The 19491-nt window shown below is 40.0% G+C and overlaps 1 protein-coding gene across 6 annotated transcripts in view; it reads left to right on the top strand.

Annotated features, from left to right (window-relative positions):
- The first annotated feature begins 987 nt into the window (after positions 1 to 987).
- ELAPOR2 (endosome-lysosome associated apoptosis and autophagy regulator family member 2) overlaps positions 988 to 19491 on the top strand; it is a 225067-nt gene continuing 206563 nt past the window's right edge. For 4 of the 6 annotated variants that reach the window (XR_005217011.1, XM_037836548.1, XM_037836549.1 and 1 more), the window contains exon 1: positions 988 to 1334. Coding sequence is in view for 3 of the 6 variants with exons in the window: in XM_037836548.1 (XP_037692476.1) it covers positions 1146 to 1334 (189 nt within the window). In the remaining 3 variants the exon portion in view is untranslated. Of the gene's footprint in view, positions 1335 to 1601; positions 1720 to 19491 lie in introns of those variants that run through there. The other 2 variants (XM_037836551.1, XM_037836550.1) reach the window with 2 other exon arrangements.

Raw genomic sequence — 19491 nt, 5'->3', positions numbered from 1 at the left:
ATATAGATGTTGAGAGAGATACAAAGAGGGAGAGAGATGATAATAGGTTCACATTTCACGTGCAAATGTTTATTTAAAGGACTCTAGAGACAGTGCCACAGATATTTTCAAGTCAACTTGTTCTGAGTCTGCCAGGAAGAATTCTCTAGGTACTCAAATAGAAATTTGTGTGCTCCTATTGACCAACAGGATAACTGACTCATTCACAGAATTTTAGACCTTGATATCCCGAACCCTGAAGAAGGCATCAAATCCATCTTATTCACCACTTAGTCCCCAACACCTAGTTCAGTGTGTGTTTAAATGAACGAAAGAAGAATAAAGGCCTCCCCAGCCATTTTACAGATGGGGAAACTGCTTCTCACAGAACAAAAGGGCTTGCTTGCCCAAGGTTACCCATCCCATTGAAATAACACCACCAGCAGCAATAATTACCGTTACTAATGTTATTAACACTATTGGGCCTACTGCGTCCAACTTATTTAATATTAACAACTGGATGATGGTAGGTATTATTATTTTTAGTAAAAGGTGAGACTATTGAATCACAAACTACATCTATTCCTCAGTCCCCCTTTTTCCTCGCCATTTCAAGCAAATAGTAATCACCTGGAAATTCGATCTGACACTAGCTAGCTTGAATCTTTGGGAAGGGATGTTCCTAGGTTGCATCTCTGTGTTCGTGTGTGGTGCGGGGAGTCGGGAAAATAACGTCCCGGTATTTGCTCCGGCTTCAACCCTCCTGGTGGGTCACCAGGACTCGAAGAAAGGGACACTACGGGGGAACCTGGACTGCCTCGCCTTCCACCGCGCAATGAGGCTCCCCTCTGGACCCGCTCAGTTGGGCCGCAGCCCCCGCTAGCGCCACCTGCTCCCCTACTCCCGGGCTCCCGCGTCCCCGCCCCGCGTCCCGCCCCCGCGCCGCGCCCGCGCATCGCGGTCCCTCCCTCCGGCGTGACGGGAGTCTAGGCGCCGGCTGCCCGGGCGGCGAGCGCCGCGGAGCTGCCAGCGGGCGGACGGGCGGGGGACGAGCGAGCAGTGAGTGGCGAGCGGAGCGCACAGCCTTCGCCGCCCGGGAGCCAGAGCTGCGGCCCCACCCGGTGGAGGCTGCCTTCCTGCCGCCGGCCGGCCACAGCGGGACGGAGATGCTGCTCCTCGCCCCGGGGCCCACACGGGGGAGGGGCCAGGGGCGACCGGCCGGGACTCCCCGCCGCAGGCGCTCGCCGGCCTGGAGCCCCGCCTGGATTTGCTGCTGGGCGCTAGCCGGCTGTCAGGCGGCCTGGGCTGGGGACCTGCCCTCCTCCTCCAGCCGTCCGCTGCCTCCTTGCCAGGAGGTGAGCAGCACCTGGTCCTTTACCTGGAGTTGGCGGGGGCGGGGGTGAGGGTGACGGTGGTGCTTGTTTATTTCTCGCCGTTTGTTATAACCTTTTTTCTTCCTTGGAGGATAGGGACTTTGGTTTGTTTGCACGGATGAAGTTGCCCGCCCCGGGTGGCTGGCCACGGGAGAATGTGTGGTTTTGATGTCTTTCGGGTGACGCTTTTTCTGTTCGCGCTCGAGTGTTTTGGGGCTTCTGGAGGACTTTGCGGCCCCCTCTTTGGAGTGCCAACCTCGAGCACCTGCGGCCGAGGGAGAGATTTCAGGAAAGAGAGGAGACTGAAGGAAGCCCCGCCGGTGGGATTTGAAGAACCGTCTCAGGCCAGTTTTTTTCCGAGAGCTAGGTACTGCCACAGGGGTATTTCCCGCTCCCCGCCCCCAGCTTCCTCCTCCCTCTTTCTCCAACTGCTTGTCTCTGCAACTCCTGTTTTCCTACTCCCTCGTACTAGGCTTCCTGATAAATCCTGAGAATTTTCTAAGCCAGTGTGTGGTGTCACTTGTCATCCTTCGGGAAAAATATGGATATGAATTAGGAAGAAAAAAAGAGAGTGTGTACTTAGGGAAGAGGCGGGTTGGTGATCTGAAAATTAGAAAAGACAGTGACCGTGCTCTTCTTGGGAGGTACTTAATCACCTGGCCGAAACATTGCCACTGTGTATTACGTAGTTTGAGATTATTGTTGGTTATAGCCAAGAAGGATAAGTTATGGGTTATGAGTTTTTCTCCTGCTTTCACAGGGACTTTGTATGCCAAAAATTTACAGGGGATGCCATTGGTACTTGTATTGGGTGTTTATCTTTCCCTTTAGTGTTCCAGAAAGTGCATCCTCTTAATGAAAATCAGGATGGGAAGGAAGCACCGTTTCTGACCTACTTTGAGCCATTATATTGGAGGGCAGATATGAGGAGTGGATACAGTTTTTAGTAAGATTACTGTGAATCAGGGTGACTGGTCTTTCTAATTTATATAGCAAAAATAGATTAGCCAGTGTCCCCTCTGGGAAGAAAGGCCAGACCCTGTTCCTTTGTGTATATTGCTGTAACTTTTGAATTTTCCCTGGGATTGAATTATAAAGTATCTCAGTTCTAGACATATTCTGTGGATTTTCATCTTCCTCTCTCACAGTACCAGTCCCAGGGCAGATTGAAATGAAAGGGAAATGGACTAAAGATGCGTGTGTGAACACAGCAGTGTTGTAATTAGGGAAATCAGGGCAGGAGTTCCACAAACAGCTGTGTTTTATTTCAGAGTTTATTAGTATAATTATTTTAATCTGTATTCTCTGATTTTACCCATCATCTGGGAACAATCCATTCCGGGTTTCCACAGAAAGCTGCTTCTTGGACATCCCTAGATTGAATAGTTGCGACAGGACAAACTTTAAGTTGTTCCTCCAGCTCTCCCAACCCAAATATGCAGAGTGTATTTCTTCTCTAAAGTGTCAAACTCTTAAGCTTCTTGTAACACTGATTCTTAGTAATGAAGAATCTGCTTGTTGAATGGGCGGAATGAAGTGGCTGAAGGTCAGGGACAGCGGGGGTGTGGATGATGTTTTTGGTCCCAGCTACTAGACTGATTCGTTAAATGAGCACATGTTCTACACATATATGCCTAGAACGAACAGAGTAAGAGTCTGTAACCTAAGACTAAAATATTGAAAGGAGGGGGAGATGACAGACAGAAGGGGAGATGACATCATCATTGGGGAGATGACAGAAGATTCAGGAAGGCTGTATTCAATTAATCCCAGCTCCTTATTGCTGGGGTTTTGGAAATTGCGTGGGACTCAATCCCTTGATGTCTCAAGTTTGATTTTTCCGTCTGGAAATGGGAATAAATAAAATATGTAGGAAGGTGCTACTGAGCTTGCTGGTGACTAGTTGCGTTTTTAGAAGTGGTGGTGTGTGGATCCATTTACATCCTTCCTGATGACTGGCAAACAGTTGTTAGAGGATTGATTGGAAGTTAGAGGTTCCTTTGGAAATAGAGGCCAAGTGGCTCCTCAGGGAATGAATCTGGTCCTTGGCATCTCCTCTAACTAGCTGAGCTAATTTACAGAATTGATCATTGTCTCTCTCTCTGACATTGTTTTTAAGGGGAAATCTGGAAGGGGAATTGTTTTTAAGGGGAAATCTGGTGTCATTCAGGCTTTGAGGGTAAGGGTCTGCTTGTGCTGAGGTGGGGAGGGGCCGTCCTCTTGTGCTCAGCTTTCCTCTGAGATATAGCTGTGGTGCTGTGGGTCAGCCTCCTCTGAGTGAAGACACAGACCAAGCGACTATTCTGGGTCTACTTCTATTAACAGGTGAAGAGGTGAATGCCACACGCAAAGTGCAGCACCATGTCGGGGGGAGGGAAATAACAGTAGATAAAGTGAGGGGATCCAAGGCCAGAAACTAAAGCCAACCCTTAATATAAGAGAGAATGTTGAAGAATATTGTAACATTAAACCTCATTTCCACCCCACCCCCCCAGCAGTTTGCGTCTCACCGTCTTTTATCAGGATTTTTATAAAAGTAGACATATTTAGCCAAGTTACATAGACCCTCGTTTTCCTTACCTGGTTTTAGAGGGATGCAATGAAAGGAAAAGAAAGAGAAGCACAGAAAATTGGCCTGGAAGTAGTTTAGTTGTGGTTGCCTGTTTTCTTCAAAAAGAAAACTGGATTATGGGTAAAAGTTTGTTAGATTTTTTTCAGAGGATTGGACTCTGGGGTGAAACTCATAAAATACAGCTTCTTTTGTCAAAGTCATTGGGTTTTGGAGTCATGAAAGGGAGAATAATGATTGCTTTGGAATGCTCAGCTGGTGATCAGATCAGCAGGGTGGAAGCAGAAGCACAAACAGGAAGGCCATAGTTTGGGAGGACAGAAATAAAAGTAAAGCCAACATGTCAGCAGATGGACAAGGTTGATTTCCATGAATAGGATGTGACTTTGGTAAATGGTATCTGAAGAAAAAAGAAATGAGTACTGGACATCAGAAAGCACAGAGTTAAATATTCCTCAGGCTTTTGTATGGGGAATTTAAAAAGGCAAAGTTAAGTGTTGGATATGTTTCTTGGCATCCATTTTTCACTTGTAAAATGATGGTAATAAAAACTGACCTACTTATCTTTATTGTGAAGGTAAGATAGGACTAATAAAAGTTTAAGGAAAAAAATCGATATACGTATCAGCTGATTATTGCTAGTGTATTAGACCTAGATATTGATATTTCAGGAAGAGACTACAGTGAAACTTCAGAGGCTGTTAGGATTAGCCTGACCAAGAATTGTAACGGAATTTTTGACTTGTTTAGTAATAGGACTAAATGAGGCTGCCAGAGGAAAAAGGGAAAAGGCCAATAGATGATTCAGAGTTGGGGTAAAGTATTAGAAGATAGAGTGCCTGACTAAAAAGAACAGAGCTAAGTGGATTATGTATGCATTATTTAAATTTGGTAAATTAAATTACAAAAGAGCATGAGTCTTAGCTCACTGCTGTAAAATCCTGCACCATGAGATCTACTGGTCTCAGAATCTTTATTCAATGATGACTTTTTTTGCCTACAGTTTTTATTCCACAGACATTTGAGTTATATTATATGCCAGGCAAAATGTCAGATGGTGTGAAATTACAAATAAAAAGATATAATCTAATTGGTCAAGGATGAAACCAGGTACATAAACAAACAATTGCAATTAAGTGATTTGGTGCCATGAGAGAAGAAAGAGGCAGTAAAATCTACTGGGGATGATCAGAAAAGGCTCTATAGAGGAAGTGAGTGAGCCATAAAAGATGAGTGGGAATTTGCCAAGCAGACAAGCGCTGAGATGTTAGTGGAGGGAAGAGTTGGATGTAGGGTGGTGATAAGATATTTCAGGTGCAGAGTGAAGCTTGAAAAAAGGCAGACACACAAAACAACATTGTGTTATAATTTGTTATAACTGGAGTACAGTGTGCAATGAGGAGCTTCATGAGCAAAGAATCTGAGAGGTAGCCAGAAGCCTGATCTTACTGGACCTTATGCCATGCTCACAAGCTGATCTTCATTTGGAGGTAATAGGAAGCAAAAGAAAGATTTAATAAAATATGCTTTAGTCTGGCAACAATATGGAGGCTGTATTGGAAGGTTGGGAAATAGAAAGAGGTTAAAACCTGTTAGGATGCTATTGTAATAGTCCAGGTTGACAGAGCCCCAGTTAAGGAGTAGCAATGAAGATGGAAAAGAGTGCATGATAGGAGATAGAATTTTCAGGAAGTGGATGTGGAGGGGTGTGAGAGGGAATACAAGAGTCAGAACCTTGCTTAGGAGTTAGAGCCGTTAACTTCCTTGAGAGGGAATGTAAGGAAAGTGAGACAGTGAGCTTGGTTCTGGAGTAATTGACTTTGAGTCATTCAGTAGGCAGGTAGGTATCAGGCTCTGTTGCTCAAGGGCATAGTCGGGGGCTGGCAAGGAGATTTGGGAGTCCCTAGAATAAAAGGCATGGCTTAATCTACTGAAATAGATGAGATCATCCAGGTAGTGACAGTGAAGAGGGTCAAAGATAGGACTTGGATTTCACCAAAATTCAACAGAGGCAGATGTAGAGGATTCCACAAAGGAGATATGTAAGTAATTGTAAGTGTAGGAGACATGAGACAATTTAGAGTTATGTGGAAAGGGAGAGAAGCCTTTGAAAAATGAAGGGGTGATGGCTTGTGACGTCAATTTTCCAAAGAAATTCAAATGAGATAAGGACTGAAAACAGAAGATTGCATTTGGCAATTAGGCCCTTGGTGAAGAAGGTCAGAATGGTTTCTGTGGATTGGTAGGGATGGGATGATTATTAACTGGGAGGCTAGGCAATGGTGACAGAATTTTGTAACACACTTCCTGGATATGGTAAACTGTTGCGTCGTCCAAACTCTAAAAATCAGAAGACTTGTTAATGGCCATGCCTTCTGCTTCAGACTTTGAAGGGAACAGTTGAGAAATATCCTTTGGTCAGGAAGTCTCTGAAGGTCATGGACTATGGGTGGAGATGCCAGGGATATTAAAATCACAGTGTCACCGAAGGAGTTGGGACTCAGCCTCTGTTTTCAGGCAGTTAACGTAATTAATCTTGCCTGTTATGCCTGTGGAGGTGAATTTTCCATTTCAAGTTCTTATGCTCAGAATGATTTATCATGTTTTAGGCAAATGTGAGCAAGTATTCACACCATCAATATTTACAATGTAAAACTAAGAGTTGACAGATCCGTGAAGTGTCATATTTTAGCACAAGGAATGGAAATAGCAGAGCACAGTATAGAGTGGTATGCTTTTCTATCATAGTGTATTCTTCAACAGTGTCTTGGATCTTATAGTAACTATTGTCAGAAAGCACCAGTCAGATTTTGGTTGCCTTTTTCTTCCCCCTGTAGGGACCGGGGACACTTCTCTTACCTCTTATATTTTTTAATCTAAACTATATATTTCAATATTCAATGCATATTTATTGTATATTTATGTACCAAGTACTGGTAGTAAAATGATGAACAAAACATATGGTCCCCGCCCATGTGGAGCTTTATAATCTAATCGGAGAAGACTCAAAACAAAACCATACATCATATAATTTCATTTTCAATAGGTGCTGTAATGAAAAATTTTGACAGGCAGTGAAATTGTATAGCCATCCTAGTCAGGGGAGGAAGTGGGGAAATTCCCAAAGAACGGATATTTAAGCTAAGACCCAAAGGATGAGTGAGAGTTTGCTGGTTGAAGATGTGGAGGGTGGTGATGGAACATCTAAGGCAGAGGACAACTTCTGGCCTAGATCAGTTCCTGTGTTTGTTCTTAACCCTTACTGGACTCCTAAAGACAAAGGATCCTTTTCTCTTCTCAGAATTTCTAGTCACAGCCTGTTGTTTATCTAGCACACTTATGCTGTCCTACACGTTTCACACGCTTAGGGCTGTCCTGTATGGTTGGGTGAGTTGTGTCCTACCCAAGCCAGCCGAGGGGACCAGTAAGAGCTAGAATCCATCGGGTGCTCAGTATGTCCCGCCGTCTGTCCTGGCAGAGGTCTGCATTCATCCGGAGGTACGTGTACCTTTTCCAATTTATAGGCCCAGAGGGGGCATCATTTTCTCAACCACACTGGTGCCATGTGCTTTTCCAAGGGCTCTGCACATGTATACCTTGTTTCTCCCCAAGCAAACACAATATGCTCATTGAGGGCAAGAATTACATCATCTCATTCAGCCAACAGTGACTAAAAATCTTTTTGTTTAAGGCACTTTGATGCTTTAAAATTGAATAAGATGTAGGTCCTCTTCTCTGGGAGCACTAATCACTGCCTTAAAAATACAGCAAAGTGGGTGGCTTCCACTTTTTCATTTATAAAAAAGAATTGATCTTCGTAATGCATTTAATCCTCTCAGCTATACCAGATTTAAGGATCTGAAATGAAAACCCAGTGATCAGAATATTCTGATGTTTATTCTCAACTCATCTGCAGTACTGGAGTTCAGGATACAATGTATTACCCTTATTCAAAGCTTCACTTTTATAGATTCTTTTCTTTAGATCAGTGGTTCTCACAGTGTGGCTCTGGGACCAGTAGTGTCCGCATCACCTAGGAACTTGTTAGAAATTAAAGTCCCTGGGCCTCATATGTTTTCTACTAAATCAGGCCTAGCAATTTGTGATACAACCAGTCCTTTGGATTATGATGCACACTGAAGAGTGAGAATAATTCTGGGTGTAAAGAAAGGAATACAGTTTAGTTGCTTGAAACCACGGGACCTGTTTTATTGCAAAAATTCCTAAAAGTGTCACCTTAACTTCTTCCTGTGTCTGTGGGGCATCTTGGAAACTTCTAATACTCATATCAAATGGAGAATGAGATCCTCCCATCAGCATGAAGTGCATCAGCAAGCATTTCTCAATTCTCTTCTAAACATCAGGTACTGTGCAAGATGCTGGTGATAAAATAGGATGAAGAGGATGTAACTATCTCTCTCTCTAGGAACTCATAGCCTAATAGAAGAGGCCGACATGGAAATTCATAAATACCTCTCTCTGAGATAGACTTTAGGGTAGGAAAATATGGTAGTATTAAGGAGGTGTGGCCAGCCTTGGTAAATGTTTTCTAGTGTTTGTACTTATGGGGGATGTTTGTTTATGTTTTCTTCCAACTGCAAAGTATCTTCTTGTTTTAGTACAAGTACCATGAAAGATACTCAGAGAACTTGATTCACATCTGAGCCCTGCCACTGGTTTGTGTGAACTTGAACAAATCCACCTCTTTAAGTCTTTATCTGTTGGAAAAACGGAAGATAGTAACACTTGCTTTATCTACATCAGAGTTGCTGTGAGAATTAAGCTAATGCATTTGAAAGTGCTTTGTAAATTTTAAATTTGATGGCGGATGTTAGTTATTCTCATGTGAGTGAAGAACTGTTTCTAAGGGAATGAATTGAAGTGCAAAGGGACCGGAATGGAGGTAGGAAAATTTTTTACTTGCAAAAGAATTTTTATAGGAGTATATTTTCTAATTATGGAAGTTGTACATTTTGAAAATTATATAAAATAAAGGAAGGTGTAAGAAAGGTCAGCACTTATGCAGCGTTAATGTTTTAGTGTATTTCATAACTATCTTTTCGTTTTCCTTTTTAAAAACCATTAGTGAGCTCATATTGTATGTAGAAGCTTTACATTTTTCCTTGTTCATTATGGGCATTTCACAATGACATGAACACTTCTTTATACATATTTTTGTAATATTTATAAAATATTTCAATATTCAATATAGTATAAAATATAACATCATTTATATATCCACCATTTACTTATGAGCCTCACCTTTCACCAAAAATGTTCTTTTCTAGCTCAACAATGTCCTCTTTTTTGCTAAATCTAGCTGTGTTTCCTCAGCTTTACGTGACTTACCAGAAACGTTAGACCCAGTTGATTGCTCTGTCAGCACTCAAACTTTTGCTTGGCTCTAGCACATCACACTTTCCTGGTTTTCTTCCCACCCCGTTGTGATCCTTCTTAGTCTTTGCTGGTTCCTCTTCATCTCCCTGACTTCTTTAATTGGGATGTTTCAGGGCTTAATCCTGGACCCTCCTATCTTTTTGTCTGTCCTCACACTCTTGGTGATGTCATCCAGTCTCTTGGCTTTAAATACACCTATATGTGGACAACTCCCAAATTTACATCTCCTGTGTGGACCAGTCTCCTGGATTCCCAACAGCATAGTGTCGATTTCCCCACTGGGATCAGTACCTCAAATCTGACATGTCTCAAACTCAGCTTTTCACATTTACCCCTAAACCTACTCCTGTGTTGTCTTTCCCATTTCATTGAATGGCAATCCCACCCTTCCAGTTGCTCGTGCCTAAAACTTTTGAATCTCCACTGACTCTTTTTTTCTTCCACAGCCCACATCCCTCTTGTCTCTGCTTTCGAGTAGCTAGAGTCAGGGTGTGGTAAATTTAATTACATGGTGCAATTTAGATATGTTCTTAATCTTAATCCTCATTCCTATGGGTATGAGCCCATTGTAAATAGGACTTTTGAAGATGTTATTTTTAGTTAAATTGTGGTAAACCAAACCAGGATGGGCTTTAACCTGGATTACTGGAGACCTTATAAAGAGAAAGCCACTGGGAGGAGTCATGAGGAAACAGCCAAGGGGAAGTCAACAGAACTCGGAAGAGAAAGGAGAGGACCTCACCGTGTGATAAAGGCAGGGATACAAGCCAAAGAACCCCAAAGGTTGCCTGCAGTCTGTACCAGAATGATGCAGATTTGGGGGAGAAACTATTGCCTGCTGATGCTTCAATTTTGGACTTCTAGCCTCAAAACCATGAGTCAATAATTGCTGTTGGTTAAGGCAACCCAGTGTGTGGTATTTGTCATAGCTATGGAAAACTAAGCTATAGAGCGTCTCACCACTTTACCTGTATGACTTTGGGCTGTGCTGCCATCATATCTTGCCTCTTGCCTGGATTGTTTTGCTGTAACTTTCCACCTTGATCTTTAGTTTGATCTCAGCAGAGCAGCCAGAAAGATCACATTAAAATGTGAGTCAAAAACTGTCATCCTTCTGCTCAAAACTCTTCTAATCCTTCACTCAGACTGAGAATCAAAGCTCCAATGGGGACTATAAGGCTTGACATTATCTGTCCCCCTCCTCCAGTAAGCCTGTGATGTCATCTCTTATAATTCTCATTTTTCCCTTCAGCCATCCCGGTCTCCTTGCTCTTTCCAGAATGTTATGAAAACTCCTTCCTCAGGGCCTCTGCACTGGCCCTTCCCTCACCTGGAAATGCTTCTTTCAGATATTTGCTTGGCTTTCTTCCTCATGTCCTTCAGCTTTCTATTGAACTGTCGTCTTCTCAGCAAGGCCTTCCCTAATAACCTATTTAAAATTGCAAACTGTTCTAGTTTGCTAATGCTGCGGAATGCAAAACACCAGAGATGGATTGGCTTTTATAAAAAGGGGGTTTATTTGGCTATACAGTTACAGTCTTAAGGCCATAAAGTGTCCAAGGTAACACATCAGTAATCAGGTACCTTCACTGGAGGATGGCAAATGGCGTCCGGAAAACCTCTGTTAGCTGGGAAGGCACGTGGCTGGCGTCTGCTCCAAAGTTCTGGTTTCAAAATGGCTTTCCCCCAGGACGTTCCTCTCTAGCAAGCTTGCTCCTCTTCAAAACGTCACTGACAGCTGCACTCTCTTTAGTCTCTTTGAGTCAGCACGTTTTATATGGCTCCACTGATCAAGGCCCACCCCCGAATGGGCGGGGCCACACCTCCATGGGACCATCTCATCAAAATTATCATTACCCACAGCTGGGTGGGGCACATTCCAAGCAAATCTCTGCCCCACAATACCACAAAGATAATGGCATTTGGGGGACACAGTACATTCAAACCGGCACACAAACCCCTCTTCTCTATCTCTGTTTCATGCTTTTATTTTTCCCTATAGCACTTTTCAACATTTCATCATAATATATATTTTAATTATTTTGTATGCATTACTCCATCAGATGTATTGTAAGCTCCATAAAGACAAGAGTTTTTCTTTTTTCTTTAAATTAGTGTAACCCTAGCACCTCAAACAGTGCCTGACACATAGTAAGTGCTCAATAAATGCTTGTTGAACTAATGAATAAATTTAATTTGGGGGGTATTTAGGTTGTTTTTAACTCTTTGTAGTATAAAAATAATAACAGTGTAAAACATTGTCTGAATTTCTGATTATTTCCTTAAATAGTTACTTGCATCAGAAATCATAGGTTTAAGGATATGAATTTTACCCTGGCAAAGTCTGAAGATTGTTATTAATCATTAGTAATTTGATGGTGAGAAATAATATCTCGTTGTAGTTTATATTTCTTTGATTACTAATGAGGGCCAATTTCTCATGTTACTTAACTTTTTGTATTTTACCTTTTGTGAATTTTCTGTTTAGGTGTTTTCGTTTATGCTTTAGGATAATATTGTTTTTCTTACATATGTGAACTCTGAATGTAGTAAGAATAACATCATACATGTTGAAAATATAATTCCCTTGATTTTTCCTGTTTATGTGTTTTGAGCTAAGGTAAGAGAGGTTTATAATTTGAGAGATTTTATAATTTGGTTTATATTTTAAGAGAAAGCAAGTACTTATTTAGACCAAAAGTATATATGGAATTGCTTCTCTTAACATATTACAAAGGAGTAAATTTTAATTTTTAAACACTCATGTTTGGTACATAGTACCTTAAATTCCTACAATATATGAAGCCTATTCATATGTTTGGTTGAGAAAAATTGAAACAATTGCCAAGTCACCAAGAATTCTTGGGCTGGAACTGACATGTTTTAAGAATGTGTTTTTGAAATTTCAAGAGAGTGCTATTTCGTCCTCTGTTACTTCTTTTTCAGTGACTGTTCATGTCTCTATTTGTTCAGCTGGTATTTGATGAGTTCCTAGCATGTATTTCTCCCATGGGAAAACTAATAAGTAAATCTATGGCTGTAAAACAGATGTGTTAAGTGCTTTGATGGAGACATGTGCAGGATATATAGAAGCACAGAGAAGAGGCACTTAAATCCGACTAAGGAGCCATGTTCTTAGAAGTGATGTTTGAGCTAGGTTTTGAAAGATTTCTAGAAGTGCTTTATAGGATGTTTAGAAGCCAACATATCTCAGTCAAAAAACATAGCATGTGAATAGCACAAAGGAATGAAATAATATGACCTTTTAAGGACTAGACCGAAGGGCACATGTATGGGAGGGGCAGGAGATGAGTAGATAACGAAGGCAGAAATGGAGAGCCTTGTCAGGAAAGCTGTGGGATCCATTGACAGATTGGAAAGATTATTCTGTCTGCTAGTGGAGGAAGATAAAAGGAGTATCAGATCGGAGGCAGGAAGACCTTCCTCACAGGGGGAAACAAACAGAGCTAAGAAAATGGAGGGGAGATGGATTTGACAGCTATTAAAGAGATCCTGTGTTCAGGAATTGGCGACTGAGTTAGAAGTAGCAGTGTATAGTGACTTCTAGGTTTTTGCCTTGGGGGGTTGGGTACCTGCGATTGCTTTTCACTGAGGTTGAGAATTCAGAGAGAGAAGGAGGCTGGGGAGAAAGAGGGTGAGTTCAATGTTGGGCATCCTGAGTTTAAAGTGTCCGAGGCCCAAGCAGTGCTCTCCTGGAGAGTTGGATGTATGGGAGAGTAGCTGAGAGACAACTTGGAAGCCGTGAGCACGTACGTGATAATTGAAGCCATTGGTGTTGATGGGGTCAGCTGGGCACTGGGTCTATCACAATAGCAGTGTGCCAAGGAGAGTGCTTAGGGAAAGACCAGCATTTATGAAGCAAGCAGGGTGAGAAGTGTTTGAGAATGAAACTAAGGATGTGCAGAGGCTGACTGGAGTATGGCACAGATGGGGTGATTCTTGATGTTCAGCAAGGCATTTGAATTATCATATCCTTATGGACAAGTGTAGGCTAAATGGTGGTATAGCTAGGCAGGTTCCTGGATATTTGAACAAATGTCCACTAAGATTATTAATTTAAGTAATTGGTGCTAAGCTGGGTAAATGTCTCCAGTGTAATACCTTTGGGCTTGTTAACTTTTATGGATTGAATCATGTCCTTCAGAAATACATGTTCAAGGCCCAACCTCCAGTCTTGTGAATGTGAACTCATTTGTAAATAGGATCTTTGAGGATCTTATTGGTTAAGGTAAGGCCAAACTGAATCAGGGTGGGCCTTAATCCAATATGACCGAAATCCTTATAAACTAAGGAAATTTGGACACGGTCAGGAGGACACAGAGGTGGAGAGAGACAGCCATGTGACAGAAGCAGAGATTGAGTTATGGGTTGCCAGCAAGCCATCAGCAGAATGCTACAGACTTCAGAAAAAGCATGGCCCTGTTGACACCTTGATTTTGGACTTGTAGCCTCCAAACCTGTGACGCAATAAATTCCCGTTGTTTAAGCAACTGGTCTATGGTGCTTTGTCCCACAACCCTGGCAGACTAAGACAGTATCTAATCTCTGCCCAGATACTATTTACTATTACTATTTTAACCAATGTCTTGGTTTTGAGACAGCTTAACCAAATTTTGTAAAGTCAGAAAGCTGGGAAGAATGCCTAATGAGTTGAAAAGCAGAATTGGGATTGAAAATTACTTTGAGAGGCTAGAATAATGGGCAAATGAATGTAATTGATTTAAAGGTAGACTGTGTTTTTGGTTCTGAAAATGAGATATTCATACATAGGATGGGGAGGTCTTCTTTAAAAATACATTTGAAGCCACAGATGTCACGTGGCTGCTAACAGCAGTAACAGGGTTCTTAAGTTCTAGTACTCTGAGCACGGTGCTTGGCTCATGGAAGGTAGACATTTAACTTAGTTCAGTAAATCAACTTAGGTGTGATATTTGAAGAGGGACACTGATGTAGGGAGTTGTTGGTTTGAGGTTTGAATTAAGATAAATTATTTAGAAATTATGTCACATGAGCATTGGTCAAAGGAATTGAGGATGTTTAGCTTGGAGAAGACAGGTAGTGAGATTAAAATGTATTTAATGCAGGCAGGTAGAAGAGGCATTAGGTATAATGCTCATTTAGAGGACAAGATTAGAATTGGTGGTAGACAGAGGAAAGCAGAATTTAGTTTGGTCTAAGAAGGTGTTTTATATCTGTAGTCAAGAGCTGCTGCTTTGTACTCTGAAAATTGCGGGGCTCCTGCTTGGGTCTGCTGGCCTGGGTCACCTCTCTGGGAACCATGAGCTTATTGCACTGTGCCTGTGTTACCATAGTGGATTTGAGAGGCAGTTCAATTACTGCTCAAGGTTATATACATTCCTACTGTAACAGATGGAAAGAAATATTTATCTGAGGTGCTTTTTAAATCCTAGGACATACTCTTTCTTAGACTATCATGCTTAGTACTTTATTCTAAGATTGCTGCAGTGTAAACATAAAACAATGCCCTTTGGTGTTTAATCTAACATCCTAAAATTGAGAGCTGAAAAAATTGACCATCTGAAATACAAGTATAATACAGGTTTCTATTTGATAATTCTCAGGCAAATAAATGATGCATACTAAGAAATAACTTGAACCAAAATAACACAATTGATGCTTAAATGTATCTGACCTTATGATGCTAGGGAAGTGCTTCCCTATCCAGAGACAGATAAATCTTAACATCATTTTCTCTACTTTTTTTTATGGTTTCATTTTTTACATTTGCCCCTTTTTATAATTAAAACCGTTAACGTGTTCAGAAAAAATGAAGCAATGAAAACACCCATAATCTCACCAAATAAACATGCCACTCTTAACATCTTAGCATCTGTAATTGGAATAATAAGTAATAATATGAATAATAGCCAGGTGCAATTTTAACTGCATTTCACATATTAACTCACTCCTCCCCCAAACGCTAATGAGCTTTGCCCTAATACTTTCCAGTGGAGTTCGTTACTTGTGAGCCCAGGTTGCTTGCCTCAGAGCTCTCACTCTTAACCATCACACTATACTACCTCTATCACACATGTAAAATGTCCTTTGTGTATGTTTCATTTTGAATATACCCATGTGCTTAGAAAATGTGAATATTCTGTACATAGTTTGACAATCTACTTTTTTCATATAATCTGTCAACTTATTTTCATATTTTTACTTATCTAGAATTTTATTCAGTGCTTAATATAAGGTAAGTCTCTGACTTTGTTCTCAGAATAGCCAGTTTCCCAAGTAACATTTTGAACAGTACCTAGTTCAACCTTTCTCCATTGATTTGCTTTTTATACCATCTGTTGTACATGTTATACTCTTTATATTCTATTGTTTTATGTATAATATATGCTATTTTATACACACACACTCACAAACACTTATTTATCTTCTTTTAGCCTGTTTATTCTGTACTGTTGACATTTTTATTGATTTGTTGGTTTTCTTTACCAAGACTGAACACAGAGTTTTACAATATGGTTTTATATAATAGTTCTCATTTTTCTTTCTTTCCAAGATTTCTCATTGAAACCTCTTTGAGGTTTGAATTGCATTTCCCCAGTGGTTAATAATGAGCATCTTTTCATGTGCTTTTTGGACATTAGTATATTTTCTTTGGAGAAATGTCTATTCAAGCCTTTTGCCCATTTTTTAATTCTTTTTTTTTCGTTGTTGTTGAGGTAAAGGGTTTCTTTGTATATTCTTGATATTAATCCTTTAGCAGATATGTGGTCTCCAACTATTTTCTCCCATTGTGTACATTGTCTTTTTACTTTCATGCACAAAAGTTTTAAATTTTGATGAGGTTCCATGTAGCTATTTTTTCTTTTATTGTTTGTGCTTTGGATAGAAAGTCTAGGAAACCATTGCCTTCCCACTGTTTTCTTCTATGAGTTTTATAGTTCTTGTTCTTATATTTAGGTCTTTGATCCATTTGAGCTGATTTTTATATATGGTATGAGGAAGGGGTCCATTGTTATTCTTTTGCAAATGGAGATCCAGTTTTCCCAGCACTGTGTGTTGAAGAGAATATTCTTCCCTGATTGAGTGGTCTTTGCACACTTGTCAACAATCAGTTGGCCAAAAATGTGAAATTTGATTCCTGAATTGTCAGTTTGATTGCATTGGTCTGTATTTCTTTCCTTGTGCCAGTACCATGCTGGTGTTATTACTGTGGCTAAAACTTATGAGTTTTAAGTTCCTGAATGTGAGTCTTCCAACTTTCTTCTTATTTTTCAAGATAGTTTTGGCTATTCGGGACCCGTTACCTTTCCATATGAATTTGATGATTGGTCTTTCCATTTCTGCAATGAAGGTTTTTGGAATTTTGATTGGAATAGTGTTGAATCTGTAAATTGATTTGGGTAGAAGTGACATCTTAACAATATTTAGTCTTCCAATCCATGAGCACAGCATGCCCTGTCATTTATTTAGGTATCCTGTGATTTCTTTTAGCAATATTTTGTAGTTTTGTGTGTACAAGTACTTTACAACCTTGATTAGATTTATTTCTAGATACTTGATTATTTTATTGTTATTGTAAATGGATTTTTTTTGTGATTTCTTCTTCAGATTGTTTATTACTAATGTACAGCAACAGTACTGATTTTGGGATGTTGTACCCTGTCACTTTGATGGATTCACTAATAATTAGCTCTAGATACTGTATTACAGATTTTTAAGGATTTTCTGTGGATATGATCATGCCATCTGGAAATAGGGAATGTTTTCTTCTTCCATTCCAATTTGCATGCCTTTCATTTCTTATTCTTGCCTAATTGCTCTGGCTAACACTTCCAGTACAGTTTGGCTGACGGTGGCAGTGGCCATCCTTGTGTTGTTCCTAATCTTAGAGGGCAAGCTTTCTGTCTTTTACCAATAACTATGATGCTGGCTGTGGTCTTTTCATATATACCCCCATATATGCCGAGTATGTTCCTTCTATTCCTAGTTTTGTACGTGTTTTCATAAAGAAGGGATGCTGGATTTTGTCAGATACCTTTATGCCTCAGTTGAAATGTTCATGTGGTTTTACTTCTTCATGCTGTTAATGTGGTATATTGCATTGATTGACTCTTCTGTAAATCATGTAGCGTAAATCCCACTTGATCATGGTGTAAAATTCTTTTAATGTGCTGTTGAATTTGGTTTGCTAGTATTTTGTTGAGGATTTTGCATCTATATTCATAAGAGATATTGGTCTGTAGTTTTCTTTTCTTGTGGTGTCTTTATTTGGCTTTGTTATGATGCCGATGTTGGCCTGTAGAATGAATTAGGGAATGTTCCCTTCTCTTTAATTTTTTTGGAAGAGTATGAGCAGGATTGGTGTTAAATCTTGGAATGTTTGATAAAATTCATCTGTGAAGCCGTCTTGTCTTGGGCTTTTCTTTGGTGGGAGGTTTTTGATTAGCAATCCAATCTTGTTACTGGCTATTGGATGGTTGAGATCTTCTGTTTCTTCTTGAGTCAGTGTAGGTGGTTTGTGTGTTTTTAGGAATTTGTCCATTTCATCTAGGTTATCTATTTGTTGATGTACAGTTGTTCATAGTATCCTCTTGTAGCCCTTTTTATTTCAGTGAGATCAGTAGTAATGACCACCTTTTCTTTTCTGATTTTAGTTATTTTGTGGCTCTTTTTTTCTTTGTTAGCCTGCTAAGGTGTTGTCAATCTTACTGATGTTTCCAAAGAGCCAAGTTTTGGTTTCATTGCTTCTATTGTTTTTCCTACTCTCTATTTCATTTATCTCTGTGCTAATCTTTGTTATTTCCTTCCTTCTGCTCAATTTGGGTTTAGTTTGATCTTCTTTTTCTAGTTCTTTCAGTGTTGAGATTAGGTCTCTGATTTGAATTCTTCTTTTATTGTAAGCATTTAGAGCTATAAATTTCCCTCCCTGCCTTTGGTGCATCCCATAAGTTTGGTGTGTTTTATTTATTTTTATTTATTTATTTATTTTTTGCCTAAAGATATTTCCTAACTTCCCCTGTGATTTCCTTTTTAACCCATTGGTTGTTTAAGAGTATGTTTTTTAATTTCCACATATTTGTGAATATCCCATTTCTCCCTCTGTTATTGATTTCATTCCATTGTGGTCACAGAATATACATCGTATGATTTCATTATTTTAGAATTTATTGGGACTTGTTTTGTGACCTAAGATATGGAGAATGATCCACATGTAATCGAGAAGAATGTGTATCGTGTTGCTGAGTGAAGTGTTCCATATATGTCTGTTAAGTCCAGTTTGTTTAGAGTATCATTCAAGTCTTCTTTTTCTTTATTGATCTTCTGTCTAGTCTCTCCATTTTTGAAAATAGTGTACTGTAGTCTTCTATCATTAATGTTGAACTATTTCCCCCTTCAAATCTATCAGTATTTGCTTCATATATTTTGGGGCTTTGCTGTTAGGTGAATTTATTTTTATAATTGTTACATTTTCCTAAGTATTTTATGTTACTATTTTACTAGAAGTTTTCTCTCACCATTTTACCTTTTAATAGATATTTTCCCCAATATATTGAAAAAGTCATTGTTTTTTGAAAATTAATTGTATACCTAATCTCTTACTGAGCTCTCGTATTGATTCTAATACTTTGTTAGTTAATTGTCTTTGATAACCATTTATTGAGCAGAAACACTTTATGCATATTAACTGTAATCCTCACAGTAATCCATATCTCTGCTATTAGAGATGAGGAAACTGAAACTCAAAGACATTTAATAATATGCCAAAATTGACAAAGCTGGTGAACCATAAAGCTGGGATATGTCTGTTTCCAGAAACCTTTGTTTCCCCACTGCCTGCACTCTGCCTACACAGAACTGGTCTATATAGAGAGCTCACCACAAACAATTCTCATAGGCTATGTATTGCATCTTGCTAAGTGTGCCAAACCTCTGTTACGGGTTTCTCCCCACTAGACAATCAATTTCAGGTCATTAAGTCCAATTTGTTTAGAGTATCATTGAAGTCTTCTTTTTCTTTATTGATCTGTTTTCTCAAGGTAGTAATCTCTTTCTCATGTGTTTTGAAATCTTTCATCTCTTGCATGGTAGTTGTTGGTTTCATACACCTTTTAGCAAGGAGAGCTCTGTGGAGTCCTATGTTTCACCAACATGCAGGGTGTGTGGATGGTCACT

This window comes from Choloepus didactylus, chromosome 5 (genome assembly GCF_015220235.1).
Source record: "Choloepus didactylus isolate mChoDid1 chromosome 5, mChoDid1.pri, whole genome shotgun sequence".
Lineage (NCBI taxonomy): Eukaryota > Metazoa > Chordata > Mammalia > Pilosa > Megalonychidae > Choloepus > Choloepus didactylus.
Note: the sequence above shows the minus strand (reverse complement) of the source record. Positions and strands in the feature narration are given on the sequence as shown.